This window comes from Nicotiana tabacum, chromosome 10, assembly GCF_000715075.1.
Source record: "Nicotiana tabacum cultivar K326 chromosome 10, ASM71507v2, whole genome shotgun sequence".
In the NCBI taxonomy this organism is placed as follows: Eukaryota; Viridiplantae; Streptophyta; class Magnoliopsida; order Solanales; family Solanaceae; genus Nicotiana; species Nicotiana tabacum.
Window position 1 is genome coordinate 11,055,263 of NC_134089.1, and position 25,642 is coordinate 11,080,904.

Below are 25,642 nucleotides of genomic sequence, written 5' to 3' on the forward strand. Positions count from 1 at the left end.
TGGAGAATTGCCAGTTTCAGAACTCCATTTGCAGAGTCCTAGAAGTGTTTCTTCCTCTTTGTTGCCTATTTCGAAAACCACAGCAACAGAATACTCCTCAGAACATGACAAAAATCTCTCCAAACAGGTTGGACTCACATATATCTAAAGCATCCCTTCTATGCCATTGCATAAATATTCAAAAATTCTTCTTCAACCAATTGACATCCAAAGGCAATTCACTAACTTTAATCACACATCCTATAATAGTCAGCAAGTACAGTTTCAATTATTAAGGACGACAATTGGTAAATACATAGTTCCTATACAGTACTTCTCGTCATTAGCCTTTTAATTTTAATAATAGATTGTGTAAAAAAAATTGAGCATCCAACCCAAAATCTTAGGACAATGGGTGAAGTGTCCCAAGACATTAAAAAATCCCTTAACACAACCAATAAAGGACAAGTGTATTCTCTAACACCCTTCCACACATGTAACCCGATTCTAGGGCTTATGCATGCACTTAAGACTTCTTTTTTCCTTTTCCTCCTTTTTTTAGGAAGCATGAAGGTAGATTTGATTTAGAGAGAGGGGGGGGAGGCCTAGAGTAGAAAGGGAGAGTAGGTTCAACAGGATGGAGTGTCCTAAAGCAAATTTAGTGGCTTGGTATGATAAATTGAGAGATAGATGAGACAAGCCCAAAGTGATAGAATAGATAGAGAGAGAAAAGGTCATGAAACGAACTTACCAAAGTTTGACTCTTATACCATGTGAAAGAATCAGAGCATTCAGCCCAAAACCTTAAGGCAATAGGTGGAGTGGCCCAGACATTATAAACCCCTTTGGAAACCCTTACACAACCAATTAGAAGCAAGTGTATTCTCAAACTGATTGCTTCATCATTGAGTTAACAGCCCCAAACAACTTTCTAGAAAGACCAACCCAAGATGAATAACCCAAACCAAGTCGTCTAGATTTAGCTGAATAATGCTGTCCAAAAGGAGCCTCTTTAATGTTGGACGGTAAAAAACTATAAGGAGAGAACAGAGAAGATCATGGCCCATGGGATGTTACACGGCAAGCCATGATGCAGACTGTTTGGAGGGAAAAAACTTGGGGCTTTCGACGGAAAGGAGTAGACCTTCAATCAGATTCTGTCATATCTTTCGTATTTTTGAAGCACAAATAAGATTCACACGTGCACATATGAGTGGATGGATTGTGCCATAAGAATATACGCCTCTAAAGTCCATTGATGTAAGCTCCTTGTTTTTTTTTTCTTTTTTAATACGCGAGGAATCCTCGAAGGCCAACTGGCACACAGTACAAAACTCGTTGGATAATGGGTCCTCCCCTTTACCCTTCTATGCTTAAATACCGAACTTTTGTCCACGACATGATTCGAACTCGTGATGATGTTTGCCTAACCCAGATATCACGCATTGTGCTCTTACCATTGAACCAAAGCCTGAGGGGCCCATTGAATACTCCTTATATTCAGCTTTTGTTTTTGTTTTTTTACCATCAATAATATGCCGTACTTAACACCCAAGAGAAACATTTTAAAAACTACATTAATTATTATAGTCTAAAGATGCTACACACAGGACTACATTGATGATGTTTGCCTAACCCAGATATCACGCATTGTGCTATTACCATTGAACCAAAGCCTGAGGGGCCCATTCAATACTCCTTATATTCAGCTTTTGTTTTTGTTTTTACCATCAATAATATGCTGTACTTTACACCCAAGAGAAACATTTTAAAAACTACATTAATTATTATAGTCTAAAGATGCTAGACACAGGACTTACGGTTAGAATCTGGGTTGCCAACTGCTCCCTAGCCAGAGGATTATGGAGAAGAACAAGCAGGCGTGCAAAAAGCTCCTAAGAGACCAAAAATGAGGTTAGGTAGCTATATACATTTCTTAAACATGATGAAAACATATAAAAATTCTCCGCTGCTCAGTGAAACTAAAGTTGATCACCTCAGGATGCGGAATATCAGCACGAGCTTTACATTCCAAAACCCCAGCACCACTTTGAGAAGATCTACGCCTGCACAATTCTGATATGCATTTGCAGACCTACAACGAAGGTACTTGAAGGAGTTATTATGAATTTATGATATAAAAAGTAGGTGTGAAACCCCACTATCGATAGCAAATAGAGCATGTAAGCTTGACTTAAAGAGAAGAAATTTTCAACAGGCAAAACGGGTAGTGAACCATGTCAAAAAAGGAAGGTCAAAAGTAGACAGAAAATATCCCATACCGTGGCAACTGCACCCGTGTAAACCCGTGGTATGATCATCTTCAACAAAAATGGCCATAAAACATGCTACAATCAGCACAAACTGAATTCAGTTAGTCCCACAAATGATAATAAGCATAAGAAGAGGGGGTAAAAAGCAAATAACTAAAATCTGTTCACACAAGAGTACAAAACTGAAATGTCTCAACAAAGGACGGAAACTCCCATACCTCCATCTCAGGGACAGTAACAGTTATTAGAAGAAGACCCGTTTCACAGATTGCCCTCAATTCTGACAGTGTACCAACCTCCATCTTCGTCTGAGAGAACTCAAGCATCTTATAGTTTAGAATATCCAAAATTAAATCTGTGATTCTGAAAGAAATTCTGACACGCTAATTGAAACATATGCAGGAGTCATCTCAAGTTGAAAATTCCCCATTGATCTGCAAGTTCCAGAATATTTTACAAGAGATGCATACCTCTATTTTCTTGTACACAAAAGGGTAATAACCATCATTTGACGAGTTCAATTCCCTGGATCTCTCAGTATCATCTCTGTGCAGACCAAACATTGCAGAGTGGCGAACAAGATATTCAATGAACAACTCTCCAGAAGGACCAACCAAGTAACAGTGGGAAGCCATAACCACAATCAGCTACAAAGCCAGCAACATAATCACATAGAATCTAGAATAGAGTAAGTGTTTGCATAACTTGGTCACTAAGGCAAACTTTCAAATATTAAATACCTCTGCAAGAGCCTTACAGACCCCTAAATTAAGCTCATCCAATAACAGCTTCACAACTTCAATTAGTAAAGGCCTCTTATTATGCCAAGCCTCGGACAATCTACAAAAGTAGCCGATGACCGTCACATGGGGAAAGAGAAGATAAAATTAACATTAACAAATTAAGGTGGAAAAAAATAACCTGGGTAACAAATGCTTTAATACACAAAGTGCACCAACAGCCTGAGGTTCTTCTTTCAGCTTGCATTTCTGGCAGCAGCAAAGAGCAAATACAAAACATTTAGTGGAAGAATTACCTAGTAAATAATCAAGTCTCACTGTCTCACAACCAAGTTCGCCATTTCATTTTTTTTAAAGAAAGGGTTGAATTCTAGAGTTCAAAAACAAAGGGAGGAAAACGAAAAAAGGTTTTCCCCCCTATTGCAAACTTTTGATTTCCTTTCAATTGCCTCCTTGGTAGGTGATACACTGAGCATAATATCACAAAAACAGTTCACGCATTGGAATGCATGAAAGAGAAAATACCCACATTGAGAAGGAAGACAAACAGATCCTCCGGGTACACCAAACCAATTGTTAGGAAACAATGCTGAACTTCATTATAAGTCTGCCATTTGCATAAAAAGCCAAAAGAACTATATATTAATCAAATATAACATCGTGAAGATATATTAGAACAATTTTAAGAGATGAAGGAGATCTTTGTTACATGGCAATAAGAAAGCCCTGGTATGTTAATATGGCCAAGGAGTTGCGGAAGAAGGAAAATCAACTCTATACAACCTTAGAGAAGCTACTAATTTAAAGAATGGTATTTAGGGTGGCCAGTGTTGTTAGCCTCTCGACATTCTAAAGCCTTAGATGTGTTTACCAAGACCCCCAGAAAGCTTCATTTTTTACAGGTTGTACATTAGCCACTTTATTATCAACAGAGCTTCTTTCCTCCAAACTGAGGAAATAATAGCAGCAATCTTCTTCAAAAGGACAGCACGCAAGTACCCAAACTATCTATTCAGACATGTGGATGAACAGACTAAGGCCACAATCCAACCTGGGAGTAGAAGGAGTATCATCGGACTTTTTAAATGTAAGATCTTTCTACAATGCTCTGTTGAAGAGAGAATCCAAAGGCTTCCCTCACGCAGGTAGCTATCTGCAAAATAATGGCACACCGAAAAAGTTCCCTTTTCTTAGTGGCCAGCTGCTAGTAGTGTGATTCTTACTACTGAAAATCATAGGAGAGAGGAAATATGTGCGTTGGTGCCTCATGCATAGTCTGGAGAAGGTCATATAGGTCGCACATCTACTCTTGTACTGATCTTTCTTCAAAATTGTGTAATTTTTCATCTAGTCTGATGTGTGTTAAATGGGAGATGCCAAAAAGTAATGTGATCTCCTTTTATAAGCTGGAGAGGGAGAACCTTAGAAGTTGGAGAAGGAGAACAAGGAGGACAATCAGTTAAGGTTAGGGAGATCCTTCCACGTGCCATTTTTTGGACAGTATGGCAAGAAGCAACAGAAGAGCTTTTTAAGGAGGAAAGTTCACTGGTAATGAATTAAGGACATTTTGTTATCTCTTGAATATTTTTGAAATGCGAAGAAAACCCCCCTCTGTGTAGATGATTGAATGGGTTTCCTAGAATCTAACTCATTTATGTAGTGCTGATGTTCTATGGAGCTGTATCCCGGGTGTTTTCCCCTTTTGTTAATAAAATCTAAACTATCTCCAGCAGGAAAAGACCATCAGCTGGTAAATCAATTGAATTCACTCTTAAAGATAAAAATGAATAAATAAAACAAGACCTTCAGCCCAACTGAGAAATCTGAATGCTCTTTTTTGTCATTGCTCCTACAAACCACAGGAAGCAGTGTTGATAATATGACAGTAAGATCCTGCACACATTACAGATAGTCAGCTACCTCTCTTTATCAGAATGATGCTAGAAATGGAAATGATCTAGCAACATGTAAAATGAAATGAATGCATATAACAACAGGCATACATCACTCTAATGAGTGAAACCTAAACGGCTCTCGAGATAAGTTACAAGTGGCATCCCAACATAAATACAATTTGTGGCAGACTATATCCAGAAGAACATAGAATAGAACCTCAAGTTACCATTACTAAAATGAGTAGGTTCAACAATTTTTTTTGGTCAAAGGACCATACGAGGATATTTGTCTGCACTTTGGTCTAAGATAAACCCCTTGGACTGAATTCCTATGCCCTTTTCTTCAGACTTTTTTCAATGTGGTAAAGGCCTAAGGGTGAAATAAGTAAGGTGGTTAACAAGTTACGTTACATGAACTTGGTTATCAAGCCTTTCTATATTCTTTTGATAAGTCAGATTTTAGCAATCATCAACAGTAGGACCATGGCATAAAGTTCCTCTAATGAAGAGAGGAATGCCACTCTGTTCAAAGTGTTTCTTGTGTGGGATAGAAAGTGAAACAAACAGCCATCTCTTCTTACGGTGTCGGGTCACCCATAGATTGTGGCAGCTTTTTTGAGCATGAGAGGCTTGACATGGATAATGCCCTGAACTACTGAAGAGTTGCTAGCTTGCTGGAAAGAAACAGGCATATGTGCAACAAACAAGAGGTGGTGGTCTTATCCCTGCCTGCATATGGTGGACAGTTTGGAGGGAAAGGAACAACAGATGTTTTGAAGATATTGCTAACCATGAACAAAAGATAAAAGATAAATTATATATTTTTGTTTCACTTTTGGTGTAAAGCTGCTCTAGTACAGGATGTAGAGTCTTTAGTTGATCTAATTGGGGCATTGTAATTTTGGACAAGAATAGATTTTTTGGGTTGTTAGTTTTTTGGGTTGTCTGTAACTATGTCCTTTACTACCCTCAGCACAAACTTTGTTCTGGGGCTTACTTTATTATCATATATGAAATCTGTTACCATTTCAAAAAAAAAAAAAAAAGGAGTTCAGGAGTTCGAGTAGCGTGGTTACCTTGTATACATCTTTCATTTTGCAGCACATATGTTATTTCTCTTTCCCAAGCAACAAACAAAAATGTATGGGGACATGTTCTAGATCAACCTATGCTGCTTGTCCATCCTCCTTCCTGACTACCTTCCGAATGCTTTCATTAGAGTACTAGGCACCCAGTTTGACAAGACCAGCATATTTCTATTCTTCCAAGTAACGTGTATGTTCTGATATTTTTATAAGGCTGTGTATGTTTTGATATATCCAGATATAATATCAATACAGATGTCCTGCCCCTTTGTTCATAGGAAGTTGAAGGATGACTCTTTTATACACAAGGAGGAAGGGTAAAAGGGAGCACCGGTTCTATTATTTTTTCTGGTTGCTGCTTCTCTTTCCGTAGTTCTTTGTCATTAATGCAGTGATTATACTTTTCTTGAGCTGAGGGTCTACCGGAAACAGTCTTTCCACCTTCACAAGGTAGGGATAAGGTCTGCGTACATACTACCCTCCCCAGACCCCACTTGTGGGAATACACTGGCTATGTTGTTGAGGAAGGGAAAAGGGAAAATTGACCAGAAGAAGGTGAGACATGCCATTGGAATAACAGACTTGAGAGGAGGCAATCTGAGCAGCAGTAATGGCAAGTCACCAGTTGATGATGTTCAAAGTGGAAGTGCTGAGAAAGCAAACAACTGGATCATGTATATGGTCCAAATTGTGACTGCCTTCTTTTTCCTTCTTTTTTTTTGGGTTTTTGACAGGTAAGATTTTATTGATGTACAGCACTAAGGTAGTACTATAGAAAATTAAAAAAAGAAACAGTGACTTTCTGTTGTGGGGGAACATCAGAGTCCGAATGTATCTTCAAGGATTTGAGGAGATAGCAATATAACTTCATCTGATATAGTACAACAATGGCAAAAGGTGATTAGTTGAAAAGGAGATGAGGGTTTTGGCGAAGATAAAAACAAAAAAGGTAATGGAGAAAAAAAAAATTGCAAAGCTCTACCGATTAAGATTCACATGAGTAGAATGGAGACCAAGTAAAGAGTATTTCTTATAGAAACTAAAACAAGAATTGAGGGAAAGGAACCCAGCGAAAGGGCCACCATAAAGGTGATGTTGAGAGAGTGAGGAGCATGGTTAGTATGTCTGCAAGAAACAAAACCATTGCCTTTGCAAAAGTTAGACAAAAACTGACTAAGAGTAAGAGGTGCCTCTACAACATACTGTTTACAATTAATAATGACCAGGCACTATGACTTTACCAAGATTAATTCTTCTAGTAATGGATTCCAATTCCTTAATCCATGACAAGACAAGTAATCACAGGGAATTAGCAGTAATTGGAGAAGAATTAGCAGAATAGCAAGCTATTCTGCCGGACAGCAGAAGTACAAATTACTAGGTGTGCAAGAAAGAATATCAATTTAAACAGCAACATGACATGTGTTTCCTACCTCAAAATCAAGTAATGGTGGACCACTTTCTGAAAGTAATGAGGCGCTTAATACATTATGGAGGCTACAAGTTGCTACAAAGGCCACATCGTTATCCCTCTTGTACCTGAAAAACCGTAAGATTTCACCGTTACAGAGCCCACAATACCCAAGAAGATACAAGAAACAAGTGCTCCAACAGAAAGAGTGTCACTAGCATTTCTGACTAGAATAGAGAATTAGCACAAGCAAGGAGCTGGCCATTTGACATCAGAGGTATTCATGTCATTTGCAATTATAGATTTTCTCAAAACATAGCAGTCTATCGTATGTCTTACAGTTCCAATATAGTTGGAACAAGTCTTGGCAAAGCTGCCTTCAGCTGCGTTCTAGTAATAAGACCAACCATCTGCCCTAATGCTTCCACAGAAGATAAGCGAACCTGAGAAAATAGTATGTCAGGAAACAAAACTTCCTCTCCCCTTGCCAATTCAAAATGAGCAATAAATGTAATGTATGGAATGGAAGGAAAGAAAAAAGGAGTGTGAAATTTCTTGAATATATTAATAAGGGAAAGCAGCTATATACTACTTGCTGAGATAAAGCACCCTTAGCTATCATCTGTTCGACTAGTTTCAATGTGATTTTACATCAAACTTGTACAAAAGCAAGGAATGCTAGAAAATAAAATTAAAGACGACCATCAGGCAAGCTGCTTTCAATATCCATGGCCTCTGAACTTCGTCCACAGTGCATTTGCGGCACAAGGTGAAAATGGTAACTCACAAATTCAACTTGTTGCATCACTTTAACAAAAGAAAATTTATTACCATATCACACAAAGATCTTAGCATCCAGGAATAATGTTTATTCCGTTACCTTCAACCCCTTCACCATTCTTCCCCTGCTTCACCCTCTTCTCCCTCATTTCTCATTTCATCTCATACACCGCAATCTACTCGTTATCTTCTTTCTTCCAACTACTCTCTTTCTTACCCTCCCTCTTGCCATCATTTCATCACACTTGCTCTACTAGCTCCTGTTTAATATCTGTAAGCACTTTATGATTTAATCCTAAAAACCCTCAAGGGAAACCCCTGACAATTACCCGAACCCCAGAGTTTGTCCTCCCACTCATTCCATTATCCATTTCTCCGTGCAACTGCCAAAGATTGACTACTCTCCATTGTCTCTTTTCCCCCATTCATCCCCCAAGCATCTTCACCTTGGTCTTCCTCTCCCTCTTCTTCTAAGCATTCTCGCCCTTTCGGAACTGTCACAATATCTTGATGAGATGACTTTGCCCTTCTGGAACTGTCACAATACCTCGATGAGATGACTTTTGAGACTACCTTTCTCCCCTTACTTCACATTACCAATGTCATAGTGGCTTTGACACGATGTTTCAAATTGGAAGGAAAGGAGAAACTTAGAGAGACAATATTTACTTTTACTTGATACAATATGAGATACACCTTGTAAAATACGCAATAGTAAATACATAAATGTATATCAATCCAACTCAAAACAAAATTGAGGGTGACACATTGTTGCACCGCACTGAAAGTTGACTTTGACTACAGTCATCTCCATGAAAATACGAGAACATACCATTAGCCCTCTGTTGGTATTTACTATTAAGTTAGCACCAAGGTTTTTGCAAAATTCAGGGGCTATTTGTTCTAAACATATGGTATATAACTACCTCTTGGAAAATTCACCTGAAGGGCAAGTAGTTTTCCTTAAACAAAAGAAATTGACCTCAGCTATAAGTACTCTAAAATGGAAGCGAAGTTGGTCATAACACTTGATCTGCCGTCACAATGAAACTTACGTAGATTTTTTTTTATAAGGTTCAAAAAAAAAATTTAGAAGGAACTTAGCTATACTTTTAACAAGCAAAAAAAAAATATGGATGAAGGAAGCTAACCACGCATAAAGATTACATTCTTTTAGGTCTAGTGATAAGAGCACAGCTCATGATGAGTGGGTTAGGTGCATGTCACATGTTCAAAGCTTGCTGCAGATAATAGCCCGGTATTTAAGTGGAGAAGAGTAGAGGGGCGGGCTCATTATCCATTGAGCTTGGAGCCGTGTGCCATTCGCCGTGGGAATTTCTCGGTTATCCAAGAAAAAGAGAGAGAAAACATTCTTTAAAAAGTTCTAAAAGGAACTGAATAGGCAAACCTTCAGATCCCGTGAAATTGCCCAAACTCTCAATAATAGTTCAAATGCCGAATTCAAGAAAGACCTGCACAATTGACACATTTAAATCACCATGAACATCTAAATGAAAAGCCTTGAAGAAAATCAAAACCAACCAGAAGCAGAAAATTGGTCTCACATGATATCAGCATCTAGAACGGAAGACAAAGGGAAGTCGACACTGCACTGCCAGCAAGATTGGCACCAACATTTGAATGCTGGAAAAAATAAAAACTTTAGACCCTTCAAAGAAAACAAAGGACACACTTGAGCAGTAAAGTCTAATCGTAAAGCAAAACATTTTACTAGAACAACTTTTTTCATGGATAACTGAGTTCGTGATTTGTATCCCTCTTTACCAATCATGTGCACTGATATGAACTTTGAGATGAAAAGAAGCTTCACATTAGAATTTCAAATGTACAGTAGCAAAATGTTTATGGCTTTTACTCAAAAAATATTTAGGGGCGGTTTTCACAACACTGCCATTACTTTCCTCTTGCTTTATGAGTAAACCTTTTTTTAAAAAGGAAAAAGTAGTGCAAACCTCATAGATTGATTTCGCAATCATAAAAATATACTCCCTTTGTTCCAATTTATGCGGCAACATTTCCTTTTTAGTCTGTTCCAAAAAGAACGGCAGCTTTCTAAATTTGAAAACAATTTAACTCATACTTCCTATTTTACCCTTAATGAGAAGCTTTTACAGCCACACAAATATATGGCTTGTTTCAGACCACAAATTTCAGAAGTCTTCCTTTTTTTCTTAAATACGTACCAATTCAAAATTTGCCCCAAAATGAAATGGAGGGAGTATTAAGATAGCGGTATTTAACAGCCCAAACTATTGGCTTAGAGGTCAGCACCTTGGACCTAAAAGCTGGTGATAGAGCAGGTAACTAGTTCGATTCCTGTAGCATGCATCCATTCTAGTGTTGGGCAACGAAAAAATATTTTCATGCTCATAAAAAACGAAGCAAACAAAAAAAATGCCGGTCAACACAGTTAAGAAATCCAAAGAAAACTCTCTCCTCAATGTTAGCCTCTCGCCATCACAAATTTTTCTACAGATTTTCCTCGCTGCTGCCCACCTAAATTTTGTAGTCTCCTCTACAGAAAATCAAAAGAAACCCCTTAAATTTGTAGTCTCCTCTACAGAAACCAAAGAAGTCGGAAGAACTGCCAATCCCATTAATTACTCACAAATTGTTTGTGTCAACAGAGTAAAGGGATAGCTGTTATCCCCTTTTGCTACAAACCCTTTCTTCATCAAGAGCCATCTTTAAGTCCAGCTTCACTCCTCAGAGCACATAGGTGTCATCTCATGGCTACCACATTCCAGTCGGTGCCGTCACCAGCCCATACTGTTCCTTCTCTTCAGGAATTGTCAGCCAAGCAAATTTTACCAACTTCTATGAAACAGAATGATTCTAACAAATTTAAACAATTTACATAAAAAATAATCTTCAACCAGATGTATTCCCAAACTGAAAATTTAAAAGTTACAGCATCCCCATAGTAAATTCTCCTATTTCTTCTGTTAGGAGTGACATATTTTGCTAATGTTTTTAGAAGGATTATTTTGCTAATAATGAGCAAGAGAAAGCACTTCTTATTATGTTAGATCATAAAAAGTTCTGAGGTCTATTACCATTTGCAAAAATAGGCCGGTGTATGTCCCTCACATTTCCAAGAATGGGCACCACTCGTGCCAGTACACCCTTAAGGTGAGGAGTAAACTGCAAAGCTTCAAATATTGTAGACATAGATCAGATAAGTAATTTGGGTAATAATGTTAAAGCGGCCCACAAAGTATTTGCAAACAAATCGAAAACGAACCATCAGATGATGCAAAGACTGCAAGAATTTGAACCATGGCTGGCAGAGCAGAATTTGACCCTGAAAGATGGAGGAATATTTCTTCCATCATCTGCCACGGACAATTGAAGAATTAAACTAAGAATAGGGAAACTTCAGAGTATCAAAAACCAAGAAGAAAGAAAGAGTGTTGGACACACAGCTATTTGTCAGAAAACTGTGCAACTGCAACAAAAGTAAACATAATACAAAAAAGGTAACGAGCCAAATCCTTTGTTCTTTTCTCAGTGACAAGAGAAATGTCCATCAAGGAAAAGAAGCATTCATCTCTGAAATTTCAATTACCACAGAAAGTACAACCTAGTATAAATCATCTAGTGATGAGAAGAATAAAACACTCCCCAGCTAAAGAAAATAACTGTGGTAAGCAGTCTACTCAGAGGGTAATGCATCAACAAATGATAGTTGGATTTTTTATGATTGCCTAATGTACTATACCAGCTAAAAAGGAACTTCATATGGTCTCATTGATTGTAAGGAATTCAATATTTTAATTACTATAAAGGAACAAACATGCAAAACTCCAATTATGAGATGAGTGAAAAAGAGTTTTGCAAATGAAAATATCTGTAGTCTGGTCACAGCCTCCCCATTTATTTCCTCTAGTCAAAGTCAACCCATAATATCACTATAAGAGCAAACTAGTTCAACCATCAAATAAAGCCACTTACGTGGAGTCGTTACAGCAATAGCCTTTAGCTACTTATCTGCACAAACCAACTGCTACCGACTCAGGTTCATGGAAAGCCTGTCGCTATCCAAATTATGCACTTCGCTCTTTTTCCATTTAGAATGGTTCATCCCCTCCCAATTTCCATCCAACAATAATAGTGTGATTCATTTTCTTTATAGGGGGTTAATTATATATCTATATCCAGTCATGTCACTCAAGCTTGTGAAAGAAGTTGAGCATTCTACCCAAAACCTTAGGACTGTTTTTTTATATCCCCTTTATGTCCTTTTATACCCAATGTGAGACCATATTGTGTTGCAAACCTAAAATAAATAAATGGAAGTGTCCCATCTCTAATTTTTTAAACTTTCAGATGAAGTCGTTCTACAACTCTCCATGGTATTGAAGTACATAGAGGTAATAATTTCGAGTTTCACCACCACCAATCAGAAAATATGTTTACATGTTTAGCTCAAGAAAAGGAATCAGGTTGGGACGTGACAGGCCAAGTTGCAGGTCTAAAGTAATTAAATAAAAGTGACCCCTCTCTTAAGACTTTAAACTTTTAAATGAGCTGATGCACACAACTCAACGGAGCTAATATGAAAAGCATTGAACAATTGAGGAGTTTCACGGCACTTTCTAATAGTTAGACTGAAAATTGGTCAGCTTACTGCTTGCAAGCTATGACAAAATCAACTCTACCACAAGGCTCTAAAACTTTGAGAGATACTATTGACAGTCACAGAAATAAGAAACAGGAATGATAAAAAAATACGTTCACAAAAACAACTGAAAGAAGATGTAAATTAGAAACTGATCAAACAAAAGAAGATATAAATTAGAAAGCACAGATTACATTCCCTCTTCTAGAATCTATTTTCATAAGGAAAAGAAAAGTGCACACTCACCAGATCAGGCATATGTGAACCAATTGATACAAGTCACCAGCCGCAGCTCTTTGCCAGTCAGCATTAAGTTCCTATCATGAGATTGAACATGCTGTTAGAGTAGTATGAAATACTACCAGCATTCCACTGGACTTGGAGGAAGTAAAGTTGATACCCATTATACAAATAACAAAGTACTGACTCCCAGTGGCGAAGCCAGAAAATTTCCTAAGGGTGTCAGACTTGAAAGGAGTAAAAACAATTTCTGACAAGGGTGTTCAATATATGTTATATAGATCTAAAATGGTGGCTTCGCCCCTGCTGACTCCCACACCAAACAACATGGTCAATGTACTGGCTTCCACACCAATCTGAATCATGGTGGAAAAAACCAATAACTCCACAATAAGGTAACAGGAAACTAGTACTTATGATCATTACAATCCCAGCCAACGAACAAGAGAGAACAATCCACTGTACAGAATATCACATTCGATATTCCCATATTGTGACATCATAACTTGAGGGTATACAACTAATCAATCTCCACCAGAGACTCTAGTCGAAACTCTAAATTGCTACATTTTGATTCATAGGAAATCAGTGCAAGACAAGTGGATGCAAGGGTCCAACAACAAGTTCGTCCACCACTTTCTACTCCTCCTCTACATAAATAGTTGGAATATTTTTGAAAGTGCATATATATGCTAATTTTGCACCCAAGTCACATAAAAGTTTAAAATTAAGGATCTGCATTTGGTTCAGCATGGTGATGTAGCTCCTGCCTGAACTATTATAACAAATTGTAGCACAAACTTAGAACTCCCTGTGTCCTAATTTATGTGACACTCCCTGACTCGAAAAAGAATGACACATTTCTATATCTAGAAACAATTTAATTTGAAACTTTTCATTTCATCCATAATGAGATGATTTATAGCCACAAAAATGTCAATGGCTTATTTTACACCACAGTTTCAAAAGTCTTAAACCTCATGCCCAGTCACACACCATCACATAAATCATTATGGAGGAAGTAATATAATGGGGTTTCGTTTACCTTGGTTGAGATCACCTCAGAAGTGGCAATCTTGGCCAACTTAGCCAGATAATTAGGATCAACATCTCCCTTATCCAAAGCCTGAATTGCCACTGACATCACTTGAAATAAACCAGCTATATTCCCAAACCTCTAAAAAATCCATAAAATCCCAATTAAAACACTACACTCAAACCCAATTGTTCATAAAATATCAAATTAATGAACATACAAAAACCATAGTTTCAGAACAGTACCCGTCGTCCACCTCTCGATACTGTTAGGCAACAATCAAGAACCAAAAGTGGGTTTCTGAAAGAACAAAAAATAATAAACTCAAAAGTAAACCCAGAACAGTTAAAAACAAGTTCTTGAAACCTTTCAAGCAAGGCAAAATACACATACGCACACACATAAATATTACTCCCTCCATTTCAACTTATGTGTCTTACATTTCTTTTTAGTTATTTCAAAAAGATTGCGACTTTCTATATTTAGTAACTTTTCAACTCTAAAACCTTGCATTGCATGATTAAGACCATACAACTCGAAGGGGAGTTTGGCACATTATACACATCTTTAGTTTAAGGTGCACAAATTTCAAAAGGCTTTCCTTATTTTCTTGAACTTCCTGCCTAATCAAACTAAGATACATAAATTGAAACAGAGGTAGTAATATATATACATAGGCAAAAATCAAGCAAGGGAAACACACACACATACACACAAAGGGGGGAGCTACAGGGCCTAATACAGGTTCAGCCTAACCTGTTAGCTTTTGCTCAACAGTGTTTTTGTGTTAAAAACTTCATTAAATATGAACAAATATTAAATTTAGAACCAGTTATTAGCATTTTAAGTCGTTGTTCTAAAATTTAGAACCCATAACATTGAAATCATGGCTCCATCTACACACACACACACACACACACACACACACATATATATATATATATATATATATATATATATATAGGAAAAGAGACATACAAGGAAGTGATGTCCTTGAGAGTAGCCATTGATGCTTCACGTACAATAGGTGAATCATCCGCCAATGAAGATACCAGAACTTGAACTGCCTCTATAGACAAAACACCAATTAAAATTTAAACAAAAACAATAAATCGAAAGCCAAAAGAATGAAATTGGAAATTAAATTTGATTTGCTATATAGGAAAAAGGGGTTACCAGCGGCAGGAACGGAGTTGCCGGAACTGGAAGACGCCATAATTTAGGATGGCGATCGACAAAAGAACGACGGAAAAAAGGAAAGACCCCAAAAGGGAATATAAAGAAGGTACAACGACAACGAAGCAAGCAGGTTGTGCCAAAGATTTTGGAAATCGCCAGATGTTGTGTCAAAGACTAATGTATTACGTTGTTGAAAGTTGGCGTGTCGAGCTCGAGATGCCCCCTTTTGGAACTGATTTTACTGTCCGCTGACGTTATAAATGCTGTCAACTGCTAAAAATTATTGCGTTGAAATGCTTGTGAACAAATGTTTTCTTTTTTCCTTTTTTTTAGGGTGAGATCATTTGCGATAGCAGTTTAATTGATATCAAAATTTAAATGGTAGGCTGTTAGGTATATACTTTACGGGTGGGCAAAACTCTAAGACTCATTTTGTACGAAGAATAAAGAATAATTAATTTCAATACTAAATAAAATTGCAGTATAATTAATTTGAAATTAGTTATCCCAAATTATAATTTTTTTTATTTCTGTAAAAGAGTAAAATAATTAATTATGAGATAACTTAGTTTCCCAATCAAAGAACCCTCATATTGTTATCAAATTTCTATTTCTTGGCTACTAGGCTATCCCCTTCGGGATAACTATTGAAAGAATGGTATTATATTGACCAAAATGACGACTCTAAAATTTGGTTTAAAACACGTGCTAGAAAATAGAAAAAAGAAATGAAGACAAACCGAAGAAGTTGCATAAAATGGAAATCATAGATTTTCAGGAATTTAACTAATAGTATCCAACAACGAAATAAAAATATCAAATCACCTTAATTTGTTGCAGCAATTAACCTGCCAAAAATAGATAGAACGTGTAATGAACTTCAAAAATCAGGCTGCTAATGAGAATCCAAACTTCTCTTCTAAACCTGACTAATTAAATTTTCTACTTTCAGGCAGCAAGGACTAGCATCAGGACAAAGCTCTTGTCATTTAAGAAAGTAATATGATTGGTGTAATAAACTAGTTAGGGCTATAACGTTCTTATAACTCTAACAAAATTATATACAAATTTTGTATCAAAACTCAAACCCTATTTGCTGAAGCTGTCTGACCAAAATTGTTACCCCCACAATAAGGTACAAGTGAGGTTGAGGTTATAAATCATGACCAAACATGTCCTCCATCCAACTTCTTCTGTTTCTTCTTTCTCTTCTTTTCTTGTTTTGTGTCTGCCCTTGCTTCAATACGTTTTGTGTTGCGTGCACGTATCTCCAATAACTTAGCCTTTGCATCACGAAATAGAGCATCCGAACTCATAGACATCAATTGCTGAGACAACAGAGATAATCAATTCACATCCTCATGAACTTGGAAAAGAGGCTGACAAAATCAAAATCACAAGTGTCTTACCTTGAGATGATTCATTGCAGCAAGGTTGAAACCGAGGGCATCTTTGCATTCCTGTGGTAGTCAGACATGAATTCGTGTCAAAAATAGAATGGGGTGTGATAATTTTAAAAAATAGAAGGTTGAAACCTCTCATACAGTGGTTCTCCATTTACATGCTTAATTTTAAAACAATATTAGAATGGGGTGAGGTGTGCAGGTAGTGAAAGTCACAGACATGGTTGAACAGTTTCAATTTTTTCTTTAATTAAAAAGAAAAAAGAATTGCTCAAAAAGTCATAGCAAATGTACTCAAACTTACCTTAACTCTTGCATGAAGAGTTTCTTTTAGAACGGTCAAGAGGGGTCTGGAAGAGACAGTTGAAAGCAGCTGGTGATGATGAAGTTGCAATAGCACTGTCGCTATCCTACAAACAAGTTCCACCTGCAAGAACCATAGAAGGATAATGACTGTGAAATTCAAGATTGGACATGGCCTGTAAACTGCAGAAGACAGGAACTTCATTCAAGCAAAGCATACATTGTACAATTACAAGTAAGAAGACAAAAAGCTACCTTGTCGATGTAGATGTGCAAAAAAATGTCGATTGCTACTTACCGTACTTTATACACGCACACCAAAAAAAAAGAACTTGTTGATTGCTACTGAAATTACCATTCTCCACTCTTTTGGAGATTAAACTTAATATGAGAGGAGATTCTATTCAATTATTTTGTTTTCAAAAGCTCAAGAACAATATTTGTGTTTACATACAACAACGACAACAACAACCCGGTAAATCCCACAAGTGGAGTCTGGGCTTACATAAATGTAAAAATTCTACTTCTCTTGTAAGAAAATATTAACCTTATCTGGGATACATGCCCAATCCTTCAGGTTCGACAAGAGCTTCAAAGCATCAGAAAAGGGTAAAGCCTGCAAGGATTATTTGAAATAGAATCTTATATACAAGACGAAATAGAAATTGACAGGATACAAACAATTTAAACTCAATTACAACAACAACAACAAAAAACCCAGTGAAATCCCATACATGGGTCTGAACAGGCAAATTCTAAGAGATACCAAATGTTAATATGTGTAAAGTTAGGAAAGCTGAATTATGGATTCAGCGGGATTGAGTAGGATAACACATTACTGGAGTGAGATATATAACCCGCATCTCAACCATTAGAGCGAATAGAATAAAGTAAAACTAGGTTTTTCAATGATGTCACTCTAACATACATTAGATGATATGATGTCGGAAAAACTTGGGTATGCCAAGTCTTTTTTCTGGGTAACACATGATGTAAGCAATGGTCACATACTGTATTTTGGGATGTGCCTTCCAACCGGATGGATTTAAGGCATAATATGAATTTTGAGTAAACCGCGCAACAATACCCCCAATGTCTTTTTTCTGGGTAACACATGATGTAAGCAACGGTAATTTGGGATGCCTTCCAACCAGATGGATTTAAGGCACAATATAATTTTTGAGTAAACCAAACAACCATGTCACGGTTAAGTTTTATGTCAAAGATGCCACACAGCCTTTCGCATCCAATCGACCCCATTTCGACCACAGATAGGCTCCAGAAACAGAAACATTTACTAGTGTCCTTACTCAAAGCTGGAAAAAGTTAGTTCAGTTTGATAATACTTGCTTACCTCTAGTGACAACTATCACGTGTATCCCTCCTCTAAGAAACAGAGACCAATTATAAATAACAAAAGATATTATTCCAAAATGCTGGAAACACAAGTATGAAAGAATTATAAAACCCTTTGCCATTGAACTTAAGAATTCCATTTCCGCTAGTTTCAAATTAATTCACTGCCCTAAAAAGGACGTTTTATCTCTTATTACGCCCCATCTGAAGTTAAAAGGGACAGACCTACAAACTTCCCAATATCAAAATAAACCAAAAGTAACCCAGGGCCCAACATTTAGGCACTGTGCCTCCAAGTAACAATTTGCAAACTTAAGCTCAATAAACTACGCATGGCCAAAGCTATAGCCTCAAATGTATGGAATCACAGCGATGATATTTGAATTGAAACAGTTATATAATAACATTTCAGGTGAGGAAAAAATATTAAAAAGACTGATTTTCCTAATTAAAAGGAAACATTTACTTCAAAATAATCACTTACCAGCAATGTTTGCTCCAGATCATTAGTATGAACACTCGATAATGCACGAAGAACATAATCAGAAGGAGAAAGACCAAGCATGAGAACATTGGGCCTGAATTCTGAAACTCTGCCCTTTGATTTGTCCTCCTAAATTGAAAATAGTATTAGCCATTCAAGAAATTACAAATTCAAAAGTTATGATAACAGTTTCATTTTTTAATAAAAAGAATAATTAACTAACCACTTATTACCTTCCACATCCATTCACCCAGTTTCAAAGAAAAAGGAGAGCAAAGAAAAGGCGCAAACATTCAGATAACCACCTCTTTTGACAACCTTTGTTTAGTTTTTTTCTTAATTAAAATCTTGTTCATTAGTTACACCAAAAATCTTCTGGATAATTCAAAATCATTTTAGCAATGTTTTACCAAGTAGGTTTCAGTCTATACAAAAAGATTACATAAATTCTAAAACCACTCTGCTTTAATTTCATTCTATTAACCCTTTTTCCCTGTAAAGGAAGATCAGTAAGAAGATGCCTCCAAGTAAGCCGCAAACCTCATGTTCAGCAATTCGTTTCAGTTCCGCTTCGGCCATGTCAAGTGCATCAATGATAGAATCTGTAGCAGTAAGAGTCTCTTGAGTCTTTTTCCCCGCTAATGCCACAGCTCCCTCCTCGGGAAGTTCTTCCTTTGGTCCATACTTATTCTCAAATGCATTGTCAATGTCTGATTCAAACATCTCTTCCAGTCTCTTTTCTTTCTCTTCCTGCAAATCCAAGTAGCAACTTATAATTATTTGCTTAAACTGTCTAAAACCGATGCAGTATTTCAGACATTAAAACAGAATACCTCAAGAAAAAATGGTTCTTCAGTACGATCCCATCGGCGTATGGACCGATCATGAGATCCTGTAACAATAAAATCACCACGGTTGCTAACAGCAAGACACCAGACTTCAGCATGGTGACCTTCGAGGGTTAAAAGCAACTCAAACTTGTCAGCATCCCAGTATTTCACCAGACGATCTTTCCCCGCAGTGAAAAAGTAATGGGTGTTGCGCACAAACTTAACTCCCATAACGCTGCGATGGAAACAGATTATCAGCATTGGTTAGCTGTGAAACATTACCTAGTGGAATACTAGATTACTTAATGCTTTAATCAAAGCACCTATCAGCATGCGCAAAAAGTGACTTATGGCAATCTCCAAAATCTAGACCCCAAATCTTCACATTTTTGTCTCCAGAGCCACTGACAAGCAGATCCCCATCTGAAGAAATATCCATACACAATACAGGCAGCTTATGACCGTAGAGTGAAAGAAAGAACTTGAGTGAATCCATATAGAAGACCTGAAAACGTATGACATCACAAGTATTAGGTCTAAATAAGACCGGAAAGAAATAAGAGCCTTGAGATGAAGTAAAACGCAAATGCATTTGGTGGACTGCAACACAATGATGAAGCAGAAAAACAAACTGAATTAAAAGTTTTAACAGTGTAATGAAAACAACCTGGATACGAAGCTAGATAGAATTTCGGGAGCTGACTTAAGAATCTAGTCTCAGTCTCAAACCGCTTCCAGGCTGTTCAAATGGATCTAAGTTAGGAAACAGGATATTTTGGGAAGTAGTTTGACTTTTGCTAAGGACCTTAAGGGTTAAACCTCAGGTTTCTCTGTTCAGCTTATTAGCATGGCACTTTAACCGGAGAAAACCATTGTTTGATTTTGCCTGAGAAGTTCTAATCTTTTGTTTTATTGATAAAGAGAAGTTCTGATCTTTTGTTACTTCCAGATCCTACTTCAGTGAATAATAGTTTTCCTGCTTTCTGCTAGACCAACCAACGTGGCTCACAGCAATATTGAGCTCTGCGATACAACATTCATTGTATCTGCTATCAAGATGAAAGCCCAAAATATTGGGAAAAATCACCTTCTGTAATGATGAAAACCGCTTTTCTTCTATGCCATAAGCTTACAGGTAGCTGGTAAAGCAGCAAAAATAAACATATGGCATACAGAAGCACTGAGCTTCTCCAGTAATCAAAATTAGGCTCTGAATTAAGCAGAAAGATAAATAGGCGAACAAAGCCAGTTGCAACGAAAAAGAAGCTGATATGACAAGCAGCATTTGTTTCTAGAAGCATATGTACCAAATAAGGTTTCTACCCACCATCTTAAGGAAACCGAAAATGAAAATGTAGTTGACTTTTGTAGCTAATATGCCTATCACTGTCAAAGAAATTACTTAAGAAGAGCTTAACTAATAATGTTAGGCAAAACCTTTTTGTTTTTTTATAAATAATGTTACACTTACACCGAGACATTTGATCAGGTAATTTCACAAACACTTCATAAAGAATACTTCCAAGTCCCAAGAGATGAGAATTTCTACTTTAAAGCTGTTCTTCAGAAATTATAATGTGGACCGACCATTCAAATAAGTTAGACCGTTACCTTTACTGTGCTATCCAACAAGGCAACAGCAATATATTTACCATCAGGGCTCACAGCAACGACTAGAACATCTTCATTCATTTTTAAGCTCCTTGTAGCAGATGCGGTTAAATGCTTAGACCCCTGTAAGTCAATAAATTAAACACATGATTACTCCCCAGCAAGAACAGAGATTCTTTTATCCAGCAGAAACTAGAATGTTAAGAAACAAGACCATGGTTGTAAGAATCCCAAGCCAATTTTGCATTCTAGGATTTGACATATGTATATTAGATAAATGCCTATTCAGCGGAGAACCTCAGTATGCTGTTTGAACCTCCATAGAAGCAATCAGTTATTCTATGCTACTATTTCTTTTGTACAAAAACATTATTATAGCCCCTCTTTTAAGAAGTATAAGAGCACCACTACAGCTGTTGAGCAATTGTATTAGTATGTGGTAAAGTGTAAATAATCTGTTTTCATAGGAATCCAGAGATCTCTATTAAGATCCTAAACCATCCAACATGAGATCCCAACATTAAGAACCAAAGTGCAGATAACAGCAGTACACTGTCAAGAAAGATGGAGATGCACAGTAATTTAGCATGAGTCATCCATGTTTAGCAATTTGGCATATGTTTGAATATGGAGAAAGCTAGATTACGCACTTCACCAGCCTTTTGTACCATTTGGAATTCCCAGAATTTAATGTCATGATCGGCACTGCCAGTAAGAAAACCTGTACCATCTGGAGTTAAAGCAATCGACTGAACAGAACCGCCATGGGCTTCCACTACATCCACACAAGTACCGCTTCTAACGTCAATAAATTCCAGAGTACCACCTTTTGTACCGACGACCACATACTTGTTACCTGGAACAAACAGTCCACAAAGACCATATCCTGAATCAATAGTGCGGAGGCAAGAACCAGTAGTAGGGTTCCATATTTTAATTGCACTGTGACTAGTTGTCATCAAAAGAGTGTTATCTGAGCTGAGAGTAACACTTCTGACATCAGAGCGATGCCCCTGAAGCTCAATAGCACTCAATTTAGTAGTTGAACTGCTTTCTATAGCATGAAATTCCAACAAATTATTGTTCAAAGACAGTGCTAATGTAGCCAGTGAGTTCTTTGAAGTGACTGGGGAGAAAGAAATTGAGGAGATCTTCTTTCCAGCCCGTAGAGTCTGAAGAAGCTTGAAGATATCCATGACTGTAACAACAGGATTGCTGCCTTCTTCAGCTCCAATATCTGTCTCTCCTTTTTCCGTTGCCTCAAGGCCTTCTTTGGCAGCTTTTTTCTCCTTCTTTCTACTGATTCTTCTTTTTGCTTTGCGTTTAGATTCAGACTCATCCAGCACACGGAATATTTCCACCGTCTTCCCTGCAACTTGACAAGCCAGCAGGTTTCCGGACTTATTAAATCTCACTGTTCCAACTCTATCTTTGCTTTGACGTTGAATTTCACCGAATGGCTTTAATACTTCCCATTTGTTTTCAGTAGGCAAGTCCTTATTTACATCAGTTTCACTTTTGTTTGCAATCAATTGTCCATCAGCTGAATCATGCTTTATAGTGTAAAAACGAAGCTCAAGGTCAGCCGAACCAGTGACAAGATATCTTTCCTCAGGGTCAATATCTATGGACCAAATTTCAGTATGATGGCCACTTATAATCTGCATGCAATGTTGAGTATCAAGATCCCATACCCTCAAAAATTTGTCCTTAGAAGCTGTTACCAGCTTTTTGCCAGAATCCAAGAAAACAAGATCAGTAACCTGTAACACGGATGGCAATGGAACAAAATTAGAATTTCATAAGTGACACGTGAAGAAGTCAGAAAAGAAAAGTACATCACTGCTAATTCCAAGGTAGTATGAACCTGATCGCGATGTCCCCGAAGGCGAAACAGACCAGACTCACCCACCACATCCCATAAAATAATGTCATTATCTTTGCTTCCTGATGCAAGCAATGATCCAAGCTTATTGAATCGAAGGGCAGTGACAGCCCCTTTATGCCCATTCAGTGTGGTTTCACATATCCCTTTCTCCAAATCCCAGATTCTAATGCTTCCATCAGCATAACCACTTGCTATCTGCAATTAAATCCACCTTATCATTACTAAAACCATGAAAATAAATCTTAAGTTTCACAACCTTTTCCTATGAAACAAAACAATATAAGAAACAAATATATCGCGACTGATCACTCAAAGAGGGCAAACAAAAACAATGACCTCGGAACATGTCTCGTCATTTAAGCTTTCCTGCTTCCCTACACCACAATAATTTGCTACAACAACTTACATTTTAAGATGCAACTCTATCTTAGATGAAAGAGTACCATAACTACAGTACATGTATAGCTACCCATAAATCAAGCATTCAAATTATTTCTTTTAATAATTGAGAAATCTGCTGTTTGTAGTTTTGAAACTAAATGGATAATGCAATCTCCCCTCTACTCTTCTCCACGTTGCTGTGAACTCATGATGTGCCCATACCACAAGTCATATGCTGGACCACCTTACTGTTGAACCAAAAGCATAGAGGAAATAATTCTTAATTGAGAAAAAAAAAATCATACTGGAAATAAGTTTTTCCCATTCATCATGCCCCTATCAGAAATTATCCAAAAATCATATCAAGCAATCAAATACACCTCAATCCTTCATAGTTGGGATTGGATATATGGAATTTCCTTATTCATTCTGCCTAATTGGACCCATTTCTTTCCACTACTCAATAAACACACCCCCTAATGTAAGTGAAATTATAACAACTAATAACTCTCAATTAATTGGCATCAGATCACATAGACCACTCAACCTAGCTTGTATTGCTGCATGCGATGCTTTATCCCCCATTCTAGCAGTGGCAGAGTCACAGCCAATGAAGGGGTTTCAACTCTGTTGGAAAATCATACAGAGTAAATAGGGCAAAAATACTCTTTTTCCAAATATATATAAACTTTTGATCCCTTAAAATAATGGAAGTAGCAAAGCTAGTTCAAACACTGATTTAGGTTGCAAGTTCTAATTTTTTGATTCCCCTTATTAAAATTCCTGGCTCCGCCACTGATCGCTCGTAGGTTGATAGGTCAAGTGTTTGCTTTCTTTTTTGGGTAGCTAAATATTTTTATTTATCACCAAAGAAATCGTACAACCATAGCTAACTAAATCAGTTAGCTATCAAAAAAATCTCTATCCGACTACTACATAGCCATAGAATTTCTACTAGAATCTAAACTTAAGTACTTCATCTCTAATTCTAGTAGGAGCTCTAACACTACAAACACAAGCAATATTTCTAGCTATAGTTTCACTATTTCTATGCACTTTCTCAAAGATTCTCATATATCTTTCAATCTGAATACTGTGGACAAATTCATATTTCTCAAGTGCTTGCTTTAATTGTGTCATTATTTTAGCTAAATTGTAGGTCATTAAAGATAACAATATAATGAACACTTATCTCTAGCAATATAAAAATTACAGCTTACGGAGAAATGCAGCAAAAAAAGGAAGGAAAGAGGGATTTACAAGGGATGAAGAAGAGGAAGCAATTGAAGTAACGGCAACGGAGAGGCCTTTCGAGTTAGACGAAGGAGGAGCTAGGTTTTTGGTGCAAACACCCTGCCTCACATGCCATACGCCGACTTTCTCTAACGCCGCCGTTAACAAGTGTTTGCCGGAGCTGTCGTAGGCGATGTTTGACTCCCCCGATACTATTACCCCAAACGACGACGCCGGCTCATACCGGAGATACGCCTTCACCATTGCTGCTGTTTTTCCTGTTTTTCTCTTCACGTGTTCTCAGCAATGGTGTGGAAGTGATAGTGGAACTTATCAGGGCCAGGGTTTAGGGTTTAAGCTCTCTTTCTCGTTTTCTTTTCTCATTTTTTTTTTCCATTCTTATTTTCTTCTTTTTAGTTTTTTTCTTCTTATTTCTCGGTTTTCTATTTAATTAACAACAACAACGCCCAGTATAATTCCATAAGTGGGGTCTGGGGAAGGTAACATGTACGCAGACCTTACCCCTACCCCGAGGGACAGAGAGATTGTTTCTAGGAGACCCTCGGCTCAAGAAAGCAACAAGAGACGATATATTAGTATCATCGATAGACTCGTAATAAAATAACAGCAATATAAGAGATACGAAATACGAAATAGATGGATGGTATAGTAATAACCTGCAGATAAAGCCCTGCATCAGTAGACGACCAGTAGCATCCTCACACTAACTCCTAACTGGCTAGTCTCACTCTCGTGTGCTGTAGAAATATTCACAACTTTCCCCTAACCAACAACTTTAATGCTCGACCTCCATAATTCCCTGTCAAGGGTCATGTCCTCAGTAATCCTAAGTCGCGCCATGTCCTGTCTGATCACCTCTCCCCAATACTTCT

At 37.3% G+C, this 25,642-nt stretch overlaps 2 protein-coding genes across 2 annotated transcripts in view; both read right to left on the bottom strand.

Moving 5' to 3' along the window:
• LOC107768284 (protein SHOOT GRAVITROPISM 6-like) overlaps positions 1 to 15,488 on the bottom strand; it is a 44,021-nt gene extending 28,533 nt beyond the window's left edge. Inside the window, 21 exon segments of the mRNA XM_016587397.2 lie at positions 1,800 to 1,874; positions 1,976 to 2,074; positions 2,262 to 2,327; positions 2,471 to 2,560; positions 2,723 to 2,899; positions 2,993 to 3,092; positions 3,174 to 3,241; positions 3,522 to 3,599; positions 4,796 to 4,885; positions 7,406 to 7,511; positions 7,723 to 7,826; positions 9,572 to 9,635; positions 9,729 to 9,807; positions 11,241 to 11,336; positions 11,429 to 11,519; positions 13,052 to 13,086; positions 13,089 to 13,122; positions 14,091 to 14,222; positions 14,327 to 14,381; positions 15,060 to 15,150; positions 15,258 to 15,488. Coding sequence (XP_016442883.1) covers positions 1,800 to 1,874; positions 1,976 to 2,074; positions 2,262 to 2,327; positions 2,471 to 2,560; positions 2,723 to 2,899; positions 2,993 to 3,092; positions 3,174 to 3,241; positions 3,522 to 3,599; positions 4,796 to 4,885; positions 7,406 to 7,511; positions 7,723 to 7,826; positions 9,572 to 9,635; positions 9,729 to 9,807; positions 11,241 to 11,336; positions 11,429 to 11,519; positions 13,052 to 13,086; positions 13,089 to 13,122; positions 14,091 to 14,222; positions 14,327 to 14,381; positions 15,060 to 15,150; positions 15,258 to 15,297 — 1,770 coding nt within the window. The 5' untranslated portion in view covers positions 15,298 to 15,488.
• A 543-nt stretch (positions 15,489 to 16,031) lies between these two features.
• Positions 16,032 to 25,183, bottom strand: LOC107768283 (uncharacterized). Its single transcript, XM_016587395.2, has 12 exons — positions 24,777 to 25,183; positions 23,115 to 23,330; positions 21,898 to 23,010; positions 21,248 to 21,370; positions 19,960 to 20,141; positions 19,640 to 19,871; positions 19,347 to 19,556; positions 18,807 to 18,935; positions 17,514 to 17,582; positions 16,968 to 17,090; positions 16,670 to 16,720; positions 16,032 to 16,588 (listed from the first exon to the last, which is right to left on the bottom strand). The coding sequence occupies exons 1-12, from the start codon at positions 25,011 to 25,013 to the stop codon at positions 16,421 to 16,423; spliced, it is 2,853 nt and encodes a 950-aa protein (XP_016442881.2). The 5' UTR covers positions 25,014 to 25,183; the 3' UTR covers positions 16,032 to 16,420.
• Between the last annotated feature and the right edge of the window lie 459 nt (positions 25,184 to 25,642).